Source organism: Pleurodeles waltl, chromosome 10 (assembly GCF_031143425.1).
Source record: "Pleurodeles waltl isolate 20211129_DDA chromosome 10, aPleWal1.hap1.20221129, whole genome shotgun sequence".
In the NCBI taxonomy this organism is placed as follows: domain Eukaryota; kingdom Metazoa; phylum Chordata; class Amphibia; order Caudata; family Salamandridae; genus Pleurodeles; species Pleurodeles waltl.
This window is the reverse complement of record NC_090449.1, coordinates 715,887,418-715,907,297: the sequence shown is the minus strand read 5'-3', so window position 1 is coordinate 715,907,297 and position 19,880 is coordinate 715,887,418. Positions and strand designations below refer to the sequence as shown.

General features: G+C 42.5%; 1 protein-coding gene across 10 annotated transcripts in view; it reads right to left on the bottom strand.

Moving 5' to 3' along the window:
• The window catches only part of PARD3 (par-3 family cell polarity regulator), a 1,239,520-nt gene that overhangs the window by 390,492 nt on the left and 829,148 nt on the right, over positions 1-19,880 (bottom strand). For 5 of the 10 annotated variants that reach the window (XM_069211227.1, XM_069211224.1, XM_069211233.1 and 2 more), the window contains 2 exons: positions 18,417-18,644; positions 2,688-2,747 (listed from right to left, as the gene is read on the bottom strand). In XM_069211227.1, coding sequence (XP_069067328.1) covers positions 2,688-2,747; positions 18,417-18,644 — 288 coding nt within the window. The remainder of the gene's footprint in view (positions 1-2,687; positions 2,748-18,416; positions 18,645-19,880) is intronic. The other 5 variants (XM_069211229.1, XM_069211231.1, XM_069211234.1 and 2 more) reach the window with 1 other exon arrangement.

The window sequence follows — 19,880 nt, the reverse complement described above, 5'->3', positions numbered from 1 at the left end:
CGCGAAACCTGCAGACAAAACGGTATCACCTTTCTGTCCTGCACACATTCCAGGGTTGGTTCTTGACAAAGCCAACATTTTGCTGAAATACACTTTCTGTACCAACTTCTTCACTAATAAATCAATTTAAATGCCTTAGAAAATGAATAAAAAATCAAACTCAAAGAGGTTCTGGATTTACAGAAGAGCCTAAACATTCAAACCACTCATCTGCAGTGCATTGTGTTCTCATCAGTTGTACGCAATGGTGTCCAACGTAATACAAAAAAGCCAGCTCCATTGCACTTTTACCGGATTAGTGCCAACTAAGTCATCAATTATTTAAAATAAATGAAGGCAAATTTGTCCTACAATGATATCCTGAAAATCTGAAATGCTTTCAGCCATAACTGAACCTACCGTGGTCTCCAGCAATTTCTGTTCTGGAAATAACCATCCAAGTCCTAATTGTTCATGAGTTACTGTTCTTTCCAATGCTTTTTTCCATGTGTACATAAAGGAACATTTCAGAGGGAGTCTGCATGGCGGCTGGTACCACATACACACTAATGATTAGACCCCTTGGAGGCGCATACATGGTGAACAATTTCTGAGAGTGTTCAGTCCCTCAACCTGGTTTCGTTATTAGCTGGAACAAATACCCAATGACATAGTTGTAATAGTGGAGTCTTCTGGATTGATCAGTTGAGAAGTCCCTTTTGCAAGATTTAAAGGTTGCAATTTTCGCATGATATTCTTTAGTCTCCTTTCCATTTCTTGAAGCCATCATCTGTTCCTGTAGACCCAAAATCTAAAGTATGGTGTATGGGTAAAAAAGGAGAGGACAATGCAGTTATCCTAATGCCCTCTGGAAAATCATCCCATATTTCCAAAGTGGAGGTAGGATCTCTAATACAAAAGGTACAGCAGGTCTATGCTGCTTAAGAAACCATTGCAAAAACAACAGTTGATGAACGGAATGCAGAACCAATCAAACATTCATCCCCAGTCACAGATCTGGGTTTAATCCATCAGTTTTTTTTGCTTACAATGCCATTCCAGTTTGGACCCAGCCATATGCAAATCAGTCTTGATCCTGTTCCCCATGGGAACAATCCAGCCGAACTACCAGGCTAGGTCTCCCCTGGACTAGAAACAAGCAACCTGGGCCGGTTTCAGGGTATCACCCTTCATCAGCCAGGCTAGCTTGAATCTGGTGGCATAGCAAGCACGGGACCCACGTCTGGGCATACCCTTCCCACTTGGGGTGACAAATGCAAAAACAACAGATGAAGGAATAGTTTAGGGCTGGAATGCCTTTGAATATGTGCAAAACTACTAACTTGCATGTTTTAAGGATTTTCACCAGCTCTTCTCCAATCTTTTCCCATTATGAGAAAAGTTAGATATTTACATGGCCAGAAGTAGAAGTTCTTCCAGGGTTGGGAATAAATTGTTTGGAGGGAAAGTGAATTTGTAAACGCTGAACAGATTTTCGCATGAGGAAATCTACACGTGCATATTTGCTTGTGGTAAAATACAGTTCACAAATATTTGATAGGAGTATGATTTCCTAGTCTATTTTTGTAAATTCTTGTGAATTCATGAAAGGCACTAATTCAAAGACATATACCATGGGTGCACTTTTGTGACTTTTTGGGACCCTAATTAGGTCTGGCCTTAACCAAGACATTTTGTTTTTATTGAAATTCTATTTCTCTATCTATCTATAGGCTGACTTTACTGTGAGTGATAGCATTCTACTCTCCCACAAGGAGCATATTAGCACACAAAAAAGTAGTTTTGTTTAGTGCTAGGAACTACTATGGCAATGTGTGCTTTTTGAGACCAAAAAACATTATAGCCAATGTTTGTCCTGCCCTGTTGAAACAAGATACACATTGACAAAACCAAAAGACTGACAACCAATGTTGGATTGGTTGGCATTGACAGTGCTTATTTATTTTAACATCTCCCTTAATCTTGTTGAAAATGGTTACACTAATTTTCCATTGTGAATATTTTTTGGAAATACTAGCATGCGTCAACACATTTTTACTAAATGATGCTCCAAAGAAATAGTACCTATAATTTCACAGCAATTTAGAAAAACGTTTTCTTCTTTTATCTTTAAAGCAAAGAATCATCAACCTTGCTTACAAGCTTCTGCAAACATTTGCACCTCATATTGTTAAACTTTTCAAACATGTGTACACTTATTTTTTACTGGAACCACTGTCAGTAGTGCAGTCTGACCTTACAACGTTCATTTAGAGCACTCACCCTAGTAATAAAGGCTTTGCATTAATGAACAATAAATACAAGTTCAAACAGGAATGATGATTGGGCACAAATACTAACTCAAATGCAGACAGTTTAATTCACTGTAAATTGGCAGACAAATGGGTTGTGCTGCAGGGGGTTGGGCCTACTTGTCCCAAAAACAAGAGAAACATTAAAACTTGTTATCCTTGACCCAAAACAACATGTACTGGGGGTCGGGCTATAGAATTTCCACACCCTTGCTTATAAATTTGTCTTATGTTCTAACTTGTTGAAAAGTTTAGTCCTACATGCTCTGGCACAGGCAGTGACATAGAATACTGAGTGTGAAATTTTATTTTTTCAGCTCCAAACAATTTTGCAGTAGTGCCCATAATAATTAGTTGCAACTCTTTGGGAGGTTAGATGCAGACACCTGAGCTTACCTTCTTGACTATATTTGCACAGGAGAGGGTAAGATATATCTGAAGCACCAATCTTTGCATCTGTGTGAAAAACAGAAAAAAAAACTAGCGCACATACAATTTTTGAATAAAAGCACACTTCAGCCAATTGATCTACTAGTTTAAATTCCGAACACTTAAGGGCGAAAAATGGACAACTAATTTAAAACAAAACACCTCACCAATTGGGAGGAAAACAGTGCGGGAAATTCTCCTATTGGGCTTTTAAAACTACAATAAAAATGTTATCTGTACAGCGGTTGACATGGAACTTTTTATATAAAGTTATTTATTACCAAATTGAAATTGGCATTCATTTTATCTGCCTCGGCAGGATGAAAAGATAAGTCAATCCTACCTTGTCTCTAACAAGCAAATTGCAGCTCACAACAAATCTCACCACTGAGCATTTAACTTTCCCCGCCTCTTTAAAAAGCAAGCAAGTTCCAAACTATTTTAGTGGTATCGAGGTAAGTCATTTACTATTGTGCGAGCTAGAAAAACAACATTCACCATCTTCTACATGACAGTCAGCCCTACTGTAGCTACTTCCCTAGAATCATGACAAGCTTTCTCTGACTGTCGGCCACAGAGAGGGACAAGCATATCTAAAAATATTCAGCTGGCACACACATCCACTCAGTCATGCACTCATCAAAGTGATTGCATTAAGAACATGTTTCAGAAAGCAACAGCGATCTCCCTCTTTGCCTAGGAAAAAGCAAGGCTTGGCCCAACCGGCCTACCGCTGAACTGTTTCAGTACCAGCCTGACATCCTTCCCACTCCCCTATTAAAACTTTACACATAAGTGCTAGAAGTGAGATGTACCCACCCTTGACCTTGAAGAACTCCTGATAGTGCCCATCCACAAAACCAACTACCCCCCAACTTGTGCTCACCATACTGTCTCAGGCTGGCACTGCGTATCTATGAAACACTACTCACTTTAGTGAAAGCGGACTAATTTGGCTCGATGCCCACGCAGTTGACACACCATAACATATGCCCACGTACTGCATTAACCCCGGCAGTGATGCTCACAGACTTTGAGAAAGCTTTTAGTTGTGTGTCATGGGACTATCTGTTTATGGTTATGCAGCACATTGAGTTAAGCACACACTTTAGATCCTACGTCTGGCTCCTATACACTCAACTGCGGGCTCAGGTCAGGACCGCTGGAAACACATCACAACCATTTGCTCTCAGGAGAGGAATGCACCAGGGATGACCACTTTCACTCATCCCGTTTGCCCTAGCGGTGGAACCCCTGGCCCAGAAACTTCGGACTGACCCACACATAACGGGGTTCCGATGCCCCATGCCGCCCTGGTATGGCTATACATGGACAATCTCCTAATCCACTTCGGACAACCCCATACCTCTGACTGGCAGTGTTGCACACCCTGGAGATAGTCAGGCTTCGCCCCAGAGTCAACTGGGGGAAGGCAGAACTGTACCCTATTGGACACTTATTACGCACAGGGAGGCAGAACTAATCATCATGACCACCGGCTCCGGAATAACTTGGGGTGTGAATATGAGCCACAAAATCCCAGAAGAAATCTGCAAACCCCACATCCCTACTGCCGACCATACAGGAGGACCTCGCATGATGGACTACACTACCACTCTCAATTATGACATTGCTTAAAATGATGAACCTCCCCAAACTGCTATGTGCAATAGCAAAAGCAACCATAATGTAATTTCAATCGCTCCTAAACTCCTTTGTCTAGGGAGGTGGGCCACAAAGGGTAGTGTTTAAAGGCTGCTACAAATCTACATTCAACGGAAGACTGGTGATGGTCGACCTTCTCTACCACCGGGCCCCACACCTGCTCATACTAAACAACAATCTCAAACACACAAGATAAAACAGTAATCGCATCAGCTGTCAGCATATGGTCACCCACCTCCCACTGCACTACGTATATGGGGGACAACTGCTGGTGCAGGCCCTCCACTGACAAAAGTGACAATACAAATCTGCTGGGCCACTCTAGAAAACATGGGATTGGGGGAAGGTGGGTAACTAACTTGGGAGTCCCTCATATGGCCCTGAACATTACTACCAGAGGTCACGTCTCTAGAGGGACTTTGTATATGGGACTCCATTGGTGTTACCACCTTGGGGCACGTAGATCATGGCGCCAACATCAAGCCCTACATGTACCTCTGGGAGGAGTTCGGCCTCGAATCCAAACAGTTGTTCCGATAAATACAAGTCTGACATGCCCTCAGACCTTACTTGATACCATTCAAGAACCTCCCAAAGTTCAGCCAGTTAGAGGCAAAGAAAAACGCTGAGCCTACTCCCCCAAGAGATGAATATCTATACTTTACAAATCACAGGTAATAAACACACCTGACATCTTCCTGCATCTACAAGAACAATGGGAAACTGATGTTGGCACCCTGGAAGACACGAAATGGGCAGAGGCCCCGATGGAACCCAAAGAGGCTACTGTCATGACACGCTTTTGTGTCATCCAATTCAAATACTTAAACCAAATTTACCTGAACCCTCAGCATCTGTGGTGTCTCTATAGAACATCTGACAACCCCCTGACTCCAATAAAGAAACACAGTGGGCAACTTGATTCAAACAGTCTGGGACTGCACAGTCCTACAGGCATTCTGAAAAGCGGTAGGGGTCACACTAGGAACCGTCCTAGGAGTCCCAATTACCCTAACCTCCAAGGTATCGCTTCTCTAACTGGTAGACGATGAGGGATGTATCTATGCCAAGAGAAACCTTATCAAACTGGGACTGGTGATAGCAAAAAGGGACATTGCATGCCTAAGGCTGCAAGCAAGAGCCCCACCATTGGGAGCCTGGACAGCAGAAACTGACTTATGCTGCATACAATAGAAACCTGTACAGGGAGTGCAGAATTATTAGGCAAGTTGTATTTTTGAGGATTAATATTATTATTGAACAACAACCATGTTCTCAATGAACCCAAAAAACTCATTAATATCAAAGCTGAATATTTTTGGAAGTAGTTTTTAGTTTGTTTTTAGTTTTAGCTATGTTAGGGGGATATCTGTGTGTGCAGGTGACTATTACTGTGCATAATTATTAGGCAACTTAACAAAAAAAAATATATACCCATTTCAATTATTTATTATTACCAGTGAAACCAATATAACATCTCAACATTCACAAATATACATTTCTGACATTCAAAAACAAAACAAAAACAAATCAGTGACCAATATAGCCACCTTTCTTTGCAAGGACACTCAAAAGCCTGCCATCCATGGATTCTGTCAGTGTTTTGATCTGTTCACCATCAACATTGCGTGCAGCAGCAACCACAGCCTCCCAGACGCTGTTCAGAGAGGTGTACTGTTTTCCCTCTTTGTAAATCTCACATTTGATGATGGACCACAGGTTCTCAATGGGGTTCAGATCAGGTGAACAAGGAGGCCATGTCATTAGATTTCCTTCTTTTATACCCTTTCTTGCCAGCCACGCTGTGGAGTACTTGGACGCGTGTGATGGAGCATTGTCCTGCATGAAAACCATGTTTTTCTTGAAGGATGCAGACTTCTTCCTGTACCACTGCTTGAAGAAGGTGTCTTCCAGGAACTGGCAGTAGGACTGGGAGTTGAGCTTGACTCCATCCTCAACCCGAAAAGGCCCCACAAGCTCATCTTTGATGATACCAGCCCAAACCAGTACTCCACCTCCACCTTGCTGGCGTCTGAGTCGGACTGGAGCTCTCTGCCCTTTACCAATCCAGCCACGGGCCCATCCATCTGGCCCATCAAGACTCACTCTCATTTCATCAGTCCATAAAACCTTAGAAAAATCAGTCTTGAGATATTTCTTGGCCCAGTCTTGACGTTTCAGCTTGTGTGTCTTGTTCAGTGGTGGTCGTCTTTCAGCCTTTCTTACCTTGGCCATGTCTCTGAGTATTGCACACCTTGTGCTTTTGGGCACTCCAGTGATGTTGCAGCTCTGAAATATGGCCAAACTGGTGGCAAGTGGCATCGTGGCAGCTGCACGCTTGACTTTTCTCAGTTCATGGGCAGTTATTTTGCGCCTTGGTTTTTCCACACGCTTCTTGCGACCCTGTTGACTATTTTGAATGAAACGCTTGATTGTTCGATGATCACGCTTCAGAAGCTTTGCAATTTTAAGAGTGCTGCATCCCTCTGCAAGATATCTCACTATTTTTGACTTTTCTGAGCCTGTCAAGTCCTTCTTTTGACCCATTTTGCCAAAGGAAAGGAAGTTGCCTAATAATTATGCACACCTGATATAGGGTGTTGATGTCATTAGACCACACCCCTTCTCATTACAGAGATGCACATCACCTAATATGCTTAATTGGTAGTAGGGTTTCGAGCCTATACAGCTTGGAGTAAGACAACATGCATAAAGAGGATGATGTGGTCAAAATACTCATTTGCCTAATAATTCTGCACTCCCTGTATATGGGTACTGGCGATGCCCAAAGAAACAACAATGAATCTCGGAGGCATGGAAAAGGTACCGGAGAGGGGTGGATTAGTTCCCTCAGGTGCAATTAACACACATCCTGAATTACGGGCCAAACTGACCTGACCTTTCAGATCTATGATGGACCTACCAAAAGGACCAACTGTTGCCCAAATGATGTGTATACTAGCTGTAGGTTGATCACAATGGAGCTGAATTACAATAAAAACTCAACACAAAGTTTATTTTAAAAAAAAAAACATTTCTGGTGTGGTGACAAGTAGCCAATTTCAATGTTAAGGCAGGTAAGAAATGCTGTCAAACCAATCCACAGCAGCATGTACACATCACATATCCCTTTAACAGGCCATTGATAAATTATTTAACTACAAATTATGACATCTATGTGTCAAGGTGTGAAAAAATGCCAGCTTGTAATATTCGAGCCAAATAATACTTAACTAAAAAAATCACTTCAAACTATGTCCTGGCACACTGAGCCATCTAATAGTTTCCAGTTGGATTTTCAAAACCACCAAAAATATGCCAAGAATCTAGCAATGTTACACCGGTTTTCTCTTGTATATTTATTGCGCATACGGTGAAAATTTGCGGGGATTTCGATTTTTCAAAAGAACCCCAGCCCTACCTTCAACTTTACTTGCCTGTCCCTTGGACTTGGGGTGTGCGAAATCAACGCAAAAATATTTCCATCATTAGATGAAATGTTAAATGAAATTAAGTGAAATTTGGGTAATTATACAAAATGCGAAACCAGCACTTGGCACTGTATTTCAGCACGAAATACACCCTTGCATCCATTATAGATGCAAGTATACATTTTGGGCAAAAACAGACCAAAAACTACAAGAGCTGCAAACACCTGCAGCTCATGTTCTGGTTGTTTGCGTTGTTCCTTCAGCCACGTTTTTAACCACAAACAGTTTGTGATTTGGCAACGTAATAGCGTAATTTTGAGAATTTCTCAAAATGAGAATTTCTCAAAAGAAGCTTAACGTGAAATTAACACATTTATTTGAAATTACGTCAGCATAAGTGCAATTTTTCCAGGGCCAACGCTAGAACAGCACAGAAACATTAGCTAATCTGTACAGAGACATCTAAGGAAAGAAAAACGCTCACAACAAATTAATCTACTAGTCCATCCATTTAATTATAACTCCGCCTCTTTTGATGCTCGGCGCCAGGAAAGTAATTAATCCTCTTCAGATCTCCGCATGTAATTTCCTCCTTGTACAAACATTCTCAGAAGTGCCACCTTTTTGTTGTATTCACACGATTGAGGCGAGAACAACTGTTATGTACCCTTTGAACAGGGCTCGCTCGTTGTTTATCCTCTGACAAATATTCTCAGTTAAAGGGAGGTTCACCCAGGATGGTGAGAAGTAAAAGCACGATAGTGAGGGGGGAGAGCGAGCAGGAGCTCATGTCATTACTGGGATTGCTGCAATACTCCAAAGGAGTGAAGAAGAAGAAGACAATTCCATTCTACTCTGAAAGGACCCCCTCCTGTTAATCGTGGCTTGCAAATTTACTATAAAATCAGATGCTGTGCTCGACACTAGATTTCCAGCACACCATCAGCAAGAAACCTATGTACTCTAAGTATCCATGAAGTTGTACTACCTTCTTCTCCATTAGGTTCCTCAATAAAATAATAGTCTGCCCATTAACTTTGAGTGCAGGTAATCACAGTGGACTTTTGAGGTGTGCTATGCAGTCTAGATGCAGGGAGGAGAGCAGCCTATTTTTTGCTTAATGCAGGCTACCAACTCAGGTCCCCATCTGTTTGGACACTTCCCACTCCAGCGGCCCTGTGTGCTCTTTCAAGGGATATACACACAGCACCACCAAAAACGAGCATCAAGATGGTCTGGAGCGTGCTCGCTCCACAGGGATGGGCTGAGCACCGCCTGAAACAGGATCCTCCTAAGTGTCTGCTGGGTTCCTGAGAACATAGCCAGGCATGCCGAGGGTTGGCTAGGCAGGAGAGACACTGCTTTCCATTATTCCTCTTGATTTGTGCAGAGACAGCTGCTCTCCATGGTGAAATAAGGGACGCCTGGCCTGATTTCGTCCTCCAGGACACCTTCAGGATGGATGGAGTTGTCTTAACCAGGTAACTGGGGCTACTGTACAGCTTCTTTGAAAACCTTAAGATTGGTCTTGCTAGTTTACGCAGTTGCAAGCCCCCTGCGGTACGCTCAACGAGGCCAACCACAGATTGAAAATATTCATCAAGAGTGGAATTATCAAAAATAGTATTGTTACTTGTTATTTAACAAGGAAATAGAGTACTAAAATAAACGCATTGGGTTACTAACTAACAAACAGTTCCCAAATGGCATCATAACGACGCGTTCCTCTAGCCCTGGAATACGTTGCGTTCTTGGACTTGTTATGCTTTTTAAAATTTTGAGTATAGGCTCAAGATCCCATCAAGAGAAGTCCTTCTGCAGGCTTGCCTGCATCTCATTGTTCAATGAGTCACTGACATCTATGCGGGATAAGCCCATCAGGAATATGAATGCTAGCCAGGCCAACTCAGCAATTCATTCCCCTGAGGTTGGTAAACTGATTAATTTTTTGGGCTGCATTGATACTTGGTACTTATTAGCGATGCCAAAATTGTGCCATGAGATGTTGCATTAAAAAAAACAACAAAAAAACACGTAAGTTAATCAATGGTGCCAGAAGGAAATAATACCTACTTATACACTAAATTATATCTCAATGTAAAAACGCCTTGCTAAACATCCTGTTTCCCTCACATTACTGCAAATATGTATTTTTTTAAATTCTGTCTCACTGACACGGAAACAGTCATGGAAATAAATATGTTGGTTCACTTGACACAAAAATCTATCGGACTCTAAAATATCAGGTATGGGACTATATTGTTTGGAGGTTATGCCTGATGCCATGCATGGGGCTGCAGTGTGCGGAGAGCATGGCATGATGCTGGGTGTACAGATGTGCTTTGTGGAGGTATCAGATGACGTTTATGTTGGGGGTAGGTAAGACACCCGGTACAGTGCTTGCGCTAGGGCATGGGGCTCTGGTGTTTTAAGAGTATGGGATAATGCCAAGTATGAGGATGTGGTGTCTGTAGGGCAGGGGATGAAACTAGTACGGTGCCTACGTGTTTTGAGGATAAGGCGTGAAACAAGGTACAGTGCTACGGTGTTTGGAGAGTATGGCATGATGCCAGCTGTAGTGGCGTTTGTTGGGAGGTGTTGCAAGACGTCAGATATGAGGCTCTGGATTTTCAAGAGTATGACACAGTGTATGGTGTTATGGTGTTGCAGTGTTTGAGAAACAGAACAGGACATCATCTTGGTCCTTCTGCGGCGCTCAGCAACGCAGACAAGAACCAGAAACAAGAGTCATACACCATTAAGGTTTCAGGCAGATCTCTAAAAAGTAAGTATGGCAAACACTCTGTAGTTTAAGCTCAGTTTAGCTTCAACATGCTTGTGATATAGAGCAATACTTAAAAATCTATTTTCGTAGCCTGAGAAAGATGCAAAAACAATGAATGCATTTAAATTAAAGTGCCACAAAAATTCATCAAAAACACTACTGTGTGTCCCAAAATGTCCAATTTTATACCAAAAAAGTGTAATTCACAAAATAAAATCTTGATGGATCTGTCTGAATATTATCACCTTTGTGAATGATTTACAACTAAATTACGGAAAATATATAAACCCATATTCTACTTTTAAAGGAGACAGATTCTGTCATGTGACATTTTCAAAGGCACCATCCATTGAAGAGGAAAATAAATCTCCTTTTACTCAGTCTTGCATTCCGGTTCTTTCCTTTTGAGGACGTCTACTTGGGTTTTGAGTTCTATTGCATCATCCATCATCTAATGTGCTTAGAAATTGACTCATTCACAAAAAATCTGAAACAGTTCCTGACATTCATATAACAATCATACAGAAAGCCAGGTGTCGCTTTCCTGTCCCTACTAAAAGTATCAAGGGATTCAGGAAATACACTGGAGTCCATATACAACGTCCCATTCACATTACACTAGATTAATCCGACCAAGCAGCTCACAGCAAAAAACAAATACCTTTTTACCTAATGCACATAAAAATTGGGGGCTAAATATGCAAAACCTCAGTAAGGACATTTGTGCAGGACCACTCTCTCAGCTGCACATTCACCTACAACAGCAAAGGAATCACCCCATTCCACTAGGAGCCCAAGGGCTGAAATCAACCCTGTATCGGAGAATAGCATCAATCCCACTGTCCTGTACGTTCATGAACAAACTGTCATAACCATAAGGTGGCGTTAAATAAAGCCCATCATCACAACTGTCATCTCCACATGGTGGCAGACTTGTCAGAATCAGAACCAAAAAGATGAAGGAGCCTCTGAGGACAGTCCCATGGTATTGGAAGTGTATTATTTGAACCAGACTGTACATGGACCAGGTATGGTGGAGTGGAGTCAGGGTAGAGATGAATTCTGCTGGGTTGGGACATTGGAGTCGGAATCGGATCCTCTCCAGTGCTGCCAAAAATGGGACGATCATCAATGAAAGAAGGATCAATGTAGATCATCGAGAACTAATATCAGGTGGCACCAGAGTCTGTGGTGGACCAGAGGTCGGTTCTAGGGGCTCAGACAGCACAGAAGCTAGATGCACCAGCTGTAACTCAATTCAAGGTTCCTGTGAATCCTTGGGGCCCAATAAACGCACCAGAAGGATCCAGAAGAGTGTCAAAAATAGGCAGCATGTCCTTCTTAAATGCCTCAACCTGCTGCAGTGTTGTCGAAGGCCTAGGGAATTCAGGGTGCATTGACACCAGTTGCAGAACAGTCTCCTCAGTCGTGGATCAGGAATGAGATTGCGCAGCATTTTTACCCCATGGCAACTTCTCTATAGACAGAGTGGCGGGATGGGGGTGAGTCCCAATTTGGCTTCTTATGCTTCTTCTTTGACTGAGAAGAAAACCTGTTGAAGGAGTGGCCTGAAGAGTGGGAAAGGGCCCTCAACTTGTAGCAGGACTTACGGAAGGCCTGTTACTTCATTCACAGTTCTGCAACGTACAGCTTCACTTCACTTCCTGGTTCGCCTTTGGGTGCATTATGGCATATTCTTTGCTCGACCTAGAATCATACACAAACATCAAAGGCACACCTCATGCAGGTCCATTACCGATATATATACCTGACAGTAACTGCATTGTTTCAACCCTGTTGGCTTCGGTGGGGACATCATTCTCTTGCACACTGGAATTCAATTGAGAGAATGGTCAACAGCTAAAAAAGTGAAAGGAGCTCAAGATCCACATTCGAAGGCATGTAAAGATTAAAAAATTGTATCAAAATGCATTGTTGGTGCTTATGTGTGGCTAAGCTCTAACATTTCTGGGCTAAAAAGAGGCCAACACTGAGCCGATTGGCACTATCTAACGGAGTGTGGGAGCACTACTGTGAAAACTTTCAGATCCAGTTTAGCACCTGGGGAATAATTTAAAAGTTGCGGAACTTCAGGTTATAAGTATCCAACAGAAATTAGGTTACACAACAATAATACTTTCTTTATTAACACATATAGTTAACTTGTTAGGTCACATCTGCAACAGCACATGTGCTGCACATGCTCCTGCTTGTGACAGATATTGTATACAAGGGGCTTGGAGCACGCCCACTCCTTGTGCCATCTCAAGACATGTATTATCTACTCTGTGGGCTTACAGCCAGCCTCTTGTTTGCTATTTGTTTCTTAATGTGTCCTTTAAAAATCATTCCTTCCTTCTAAATGGTTAATGTTGTATTTTTTTGTCCCACCATTTTGTTTTTTGTTCATGCCTACAGAGCAGCACCCCAGTACTTGTTGCCTTTTACTTATACAGTTTCAGTGTCTGCCTCAGGGACTCTTTGTTTTCTACTTAGGAAACTGCATTTCGGAGGAGTGTTCGTGTTTTGACTAGCACTCACTCGTCTCAATCTTCCCCCCTTCCTAACTAGTTCGTGCCAGTTTCTTCTCTTACCCTACCCTGCCCATTGATGATTCCGACCAGTTCGTTAGCATCATTCCACATCGCTGATTTTAATCACCGCTTTCAAAACACCCAGCGTTATCGATGCTCCGCACAGGACTCCTGGGACCGTGCTCAAGGCTCTCTCGTCTGCCTCACCCGGTCCACGGCTTGTCGGCTGCAGCGGCCATCCCATCGCCAAACGCAGTACAACTTATTTGTATTCCACATCTGGGCTATGCCATCTTGTTTAGTTGGTTATTGAACGATTCTCCAACCAAAGTCTAGCCTTTCAGCCGCAGCAGAAACAGTCCTACTGTGGTCCGAACATGCTGTGCTCAAGCCTCATAGGACTTTGGTCCAGGCTTTCCCAGCTGCAATAACCGCTTTCAAAACACCCAGCGTTATCCATGCTCCATACAGGCCTCCTGGGACTTTACTCAAGGCTCTCCTGGCTGTCTCACCCAGTCTGAAGTTTGTCAGCTGCAGCGGCCATCCCAGTGCCAAACTCAGATCCTGACATCTAGAACAACTTATTGGCATTTCACATGTGAGGTATGCCATTTGTTTGGTTAGTAATCGAGCATCCACAGCACTACAGTTAATCGCAGTCTGTAGGACTTTGGAAGCAGCCCGCTCCGCGCCTGTGTTGCTTTCGTATCCTTCCCCCCCACCCCACTCCATGTTCCTTTCACATTCATCCACCCACCATTCCCTGTGTTACCTCTGTGCTTACCGCCCAACCCTCCCCCTTGTCTTTATTCTCTGACTAGAGTCCAGCCTCTTGCCCACAGCGGAAACATTCCTACTTTTGTCTACACATGCTCTGCACAGACCTTGTGGGACTTTGCCCCAGGCTCTCCCGCCTGCCTCACACGGACCACAGCTTGTTGCAATGCTATTGGAACAAGGAATGCTGCTGCTCCTCATGCCCTGTCCACATATCACCCTTGCCCCCAGTACCGTACGGATCTGCAAAACGCAATTGTCAAAGCTAATAGGTCTTGAAGGCGAGACCTATTGGCTATGCCAATACTTATTTCCTGCTTTCTAATTGGCCATTGTGTGCTAGCTTCACTTTCTCTTCTTTTGGCTGGAGCATGGACCAAGCACTGATTGATTCTGCTGGATTGTTGTCCTTCTGCTGATTGTGCAGTGATTGAGGTACAGCTATTATTTTTTCTTCTTTCCTGTTGTTCTTGTTGAACCTCTTGCCATTTGGGGGTCTGTTTTAATATGCCACACACACTTCAAAGTGGCAATTTTTGCCTTTGAAATGGATATTTGTGACAACAGATGTTATCTGTTTTTACTGTGACAACAGATGTTATCTGTATTTATTGTAACAATGGATGTTATCTGCTTTTATTGTGACAACAAATGTTATCTGCCTCCAAATGAAAGACATGGACATGGGCCTAATGGCCTTCTTTATGTGATCGGATTTTTGTCCAAATGTCATAATTGTTTTTTCTTTTACACGCATTGGGAGATTACCCGATTTGCTCAGAATCACAGGGGTGTTGTGCTGAGACCTAACAAGCACTGGCAAAGCCAACAGGTCTCACCTTTGAGACTATTGACCCTGCCATTGCCTTTTGTTCATGCTGTTCAGTATGGGCATTGCTGACTTTGGCAATGATTTGTAGCCATGCTATTGAGCAGCATGGCTAGAAATAATAAAAAAGGGCTATGGATGCATCCCACCCTAGCGTATTTTTTTTTTTTAATTGCATTTAGCCATGTCTGCATCTTAGCACTTTTTAAAATTCGTTTTATTTACACTGCAAAGCATCCACGCTGCTGTACAGCAGGGGATACCTATTGGTTTTGCCGATGCTTGTTTTTAAATTGTGCTCCATAAAGCACTTCCATTGCATATAAGTGTTGTAAATAACAGGTGCTACGATGTCCCATTTTAAGGGTAATCTATTGACCGATCTTAGAATAATGGAAGGCTTAATCGGCCACACTAGAATTTGAACCTGTAACCTGCAGATCACTTAAGATGGCTTCAGCGAACTTTTACTTTAAGGAACCATGTGGCCGGCTCATGTGTGTGCACGTGCAAAGTTGTCAGTGTTAATACAATGAAACTATGAAGTGTGCCTTCTGAATCATCAGTAGCAGGTCCAAAGTTGTTTTTTTTAATTCTGCTCGAAAAGGGTCTGTTTTCAAATATCTATTATTATTGTTCATAATTTTAAGCAACGTCCGAGGCTGGTCTTTTGCAATTCGTACTAAAAGCAACGCTAGGCAAAGAAATGGCTTAAGAGTTACCTAATTGAATTCAATTCTCAATCCCAGTAATTTAGCATTCGCTACTTTTTAATTCACTTTGGGTGCACCTTTTACGCGTCCTGTTCCTTGCGCTGTTCAATAATGACAAGGTTAGCTCTCGAGCGAAGCTTTTATGTTAATGACATTCCACATGTTGGGTCATACGGTGGGGGTCAAGGGGAGAACTGTAAATGTAAAAGAATGCTGATTAGCGTGGGCGGCAGCTGATCATTAACTCATAGTTATTAGACCTGCTGACTCCAGGCTTTCTAATTAAAGCGCTACGGTAATGTTTCGCCACACCTGCTACAATATTTGATGCAGAACAGCACCAATGTGTATGCACTGCTGGCGTTTCTATGAGCATGAATATGCATTTTAGTGTAAAGCTACAGATTAACAGAGCCTTTTGCACATGCCCACATTCTTTATTAAACCTGGTACTTTTTCCACGTGTACTGAAATAATGTACCTTTACGTCCCAATGAAATCAACTGGGTGCACAGAACGAGAACTTGGACCCCAGGGGCAGTTTAATGCAAGGACCTCACGCGTGCAGCAAACGTTTTCAGGCGTATTTCCCTCTCTTTGTGCGCATGAGAGATGAGGGTTAGGCTTTACTTACGAAATATGGGGTTGGCATCAGAACACTGCCTTTGCCAGCTTTTAATCTGTAGCGCAGGAGCCTAGCTACCGTTGGTGCATCAGGTGCAGTGGCACCGGGGCCCAGAGCCCTCGATGAACAACTGCACCATGATCATTGCCATATTATACTACCTCGAATGCAGTCAAAGCAGCCACTGTCTTTGCTTGCACCAGGGCCCAAGGCATACTTGCTGCCCACTGCTTTAGTTCAGAGTGCACAGCCAATCATGGCGACGGCGGAAATAATGAGCTAATGGTCCGTTTCATTTAATTTATAAGGCTGACATGAGTAAATTAGACAATACACTGCCCATGTGGGAAGCTCTGCGTGCAGGCCTCGGCGATACGAAGGTTGCTGAAGAGCAAGCGTTGGTGTTGCTTCATTATATTGTGATGTAATTGGAAACAGGGAGGTCAATTCTTTCGAAAGAGAGGTTTTTCAAGGAAAGGACTTATATAACGAGCACTGCCAAATGAAGTCTGTCTCAACCATATAATGTGAATGCCTCGCTGTTGGCCTAGCCGATATTAGTCTGGAAAGTATTGTTTTAAAAAAGTAAACACGAAAGTATTTAAAAATACTGGAGGAAAAGAATACTGAATTCGATGTTTTCAGTATTTTTATTTACCATAGCATATTTTTCAAATATTATTTGAAATTCGGAACAGATTTTGAAAAGTACAAGAAAGTGTCGGTATGCAAAGGGAAACACTTCCGTAGGCCATATTAATTTTCCACCACAGTCTGCCACTTGATTCTCTGCAGCTGACGAGGGAGCATACTCCCAAGTAAAGCGTCATACTAGGTACACCTTCTGCTTCAGATGCACACTGAGTGCGTGCACCGGATAGCTCTTCCCCCAGTGCCGTAACAGCCTGCATGTGCCAAAGGAGAATGGAAAAAAAACAACCTTTAAAGTCTGCTCTTTAGAAATACACCAGTAAAAATATCCTTGTTGCTATACTTTTACAGACAAGCTGGAAGGGATGGAGAACAACACAGTGCACAAGGAGGGTTGGTATTTGGGGTGTGAGGCAGCACACGAGTGGCAGAGCTAGAAAACACATTGAGTGCCTAAAGAAAAAGAAAAAAGTAGATCCCTATATGTGTGCAATGGAAGGATGCAAGTCAGAAATCAAAACGATCATGAAGATGCAATGAGCTAAGGGATGGGCACATACAAGAGGATGGAAAGCCATTGAATAAGACAGCAAATTAGAGTAACGATAAAACTAATCAGTGATAAGCAAAGGGATTTCTGAAAGACCCCCATAATCTCACAATAGGTCTTCTGCAACCAGACAGCCTGCGCTGTCTGGCAGGCTCAATCTAAAAACCTGAGCATACTTGGTGCGCCCTAAAAAGCACGCTCTGTAAAAGGGAAGTATAACTGTTTTTCTAAGGTTGACATTCCTGCACAGCATAAATAAGAAAATCAGCAGCTTTTTCTGCTGCGCCTCCTCCTGGAAGAGAACATCCACTCACTAATTGTTTAATTTTGATACTGATCTGCGATTGGGTTGTGTTTCACAATTCCGATTATCTTTCAGCAGAAACTGACTGATGTTTGTACTCATCCCGCAGACCAGTATGCTACTTCCACCATCCCTGCAGTCCTCTCGTTGATAGTATCTGCTACCACCATCATTCTCTATGCTATCCCTAATGTTAAATAAAGTAGTTGCTATAAATTCAGCTACGATTATTATTCTTCTTATATCAGAAGAACGTTTTAGATTACACTGTATGTCGCAAACCTGCCACCTTTCTCCAAAATATCAGTGTGAGGTGGGGCGGGGCCTTGGAAGGGGCGTGACCTCATGCCAAGAAGTACCTAAGAGGCACTTTTTCCCCCAACCCCAGCCCCAAAGCTGTTTTTCGAATGGAGTTATAAAGAAAAAAACTCTGACCTTTACAGATGATGTGTGCATAATGAATAAAATGTGCCACTAAAGAGTCCGGCAGAATACATGAGTCAGGATGTGAAGTGTATGAATGGGGCGCTTGGGAGACAGAAAATGTGTCAACAAACTTGCCATTAGTATGCTATACTCTTATCAACACAAAGACACCTAGTTAAGGTTTTATAAAATCAAATCTTTCAGTGGCAACCCCAATTTGACCGATGGCTACTAAAATTGCATGTAACAGGAGACTTGTCAAAACCTATCACAGTACGCAAAGCTATCATATCACTAATGAGGCGCGGACTGTGGTAGGTCGAACAACTATATAGATGTACAAATCAAGTTTTGATACAAATCGTAAGCCGGTACCACATTTTGATTGCGACAGCGCATTACTTACAGGTCTCCATGCCTTCATCGTCTTCATCCGCAGAGGGTTTATCGTAGGACTTATCAATTGCAGCTCTGAAACTTTCGTTGCAGCCTCGTCCTCGGATTATACGTGGGCGTGGACGGTGGAAGGGAATGTCACCGTTCAAAGTCACCTCAGCCACCGCTGTCTGCAGACTTTCTAATGAGCTGGATTTCTTCAGACCTAATGAAGGCCCTACGTCTCTGCTTGGGGAACCTTGGAGGTCGAGAAGGAAAGTTAATTAGGATTAGTGCACAGCACTCCCTGCTCGATTATTCATGTCGGCGGAGAAACTCTGTGGGGATATACCAGCCTTACTCACATTATCTCTCACATCCTCATTTGAGAACTCAAAACTGATCTCTTGGTCTGAGCAGCACAAAAGTACTGCAAGTCATTGCTACTGAAGCGGGCAAGGTTGGCCACACTCAACTGTTCCAATTCGTTATATAAGTCCTTTTAACATCACAATACGGCACAAACTACCACAGACCAGTTTTCAGTTATCTTTGAAAGAAAACGACTGTCATCGTTGTTTCCTACAGAATATTTAAACTGTGTCACACAAGATCCTTTTTTTCGTAAAGTAAAGTGCTTTTTTTCAACACTTGGCTTTAAGCACTGCAGTTAAAGTGGCATTCTTTACAAATTTTCACACAGCTGTCCTCTTTTTTTACACATTTATCACACTGCTTGGCGAGGAGGATTCTCCAAATTCATAATATTCTAGAATTGACATAGTATGTTTAACAGGATCCATTTAATTGCAACATGGGTATGAATATGAAAATGCTAATTTACTACCAACAAAAACTGCTCGCCATTCCAAAATGACTAATAGGGGTTCTTATTCTGTGTTCTAAAAAAAAAGTAGGAGCATCAATTTGTTAAACCAAGAAAAACATAAGTAAACATAGCTCTCTGGAAACTAAAGATATGAATCAGCTGATACACAGTCGCAAGTCGCTATACAAAGATTCTTTAAACTACTAATCAAAGTTGGAATAAGGCCAGAATATTATTACAAATGTGTACGTATTTATGCAGCACTTACGACCCCGGACGAGGCATTGAAACACTTTACGTTTGGGTCATTCGCTGCCCTGCGCCCCTGCACAGTGATTTTGCTCCACCACCATTGATTACAAAAGATGGATGCCATGTTTGAAGGCCTACTGTATTGGAAGAAAGGAAGCATCAAATAATGTACTGGTACAAAAATTACCTTAAACGGTTTGTCCAGCTGTCATAAAATGGACACCTTAATTCACTATGAAAACAAGCTTTGGCACAGCCAATAGGACTCACTAATGCAAGAGCTATTGGCTTTGCAAATGTGTTTTGGTCATGTAGTAAACCAGTGTGGCTGCTGTTCAGCATGGCTGAAGGTTAGTGGCATGCAGGAGTGTCTCGAGGAGTACAGTAGAGTGGAATGGCAAAGACTAGAGTGTT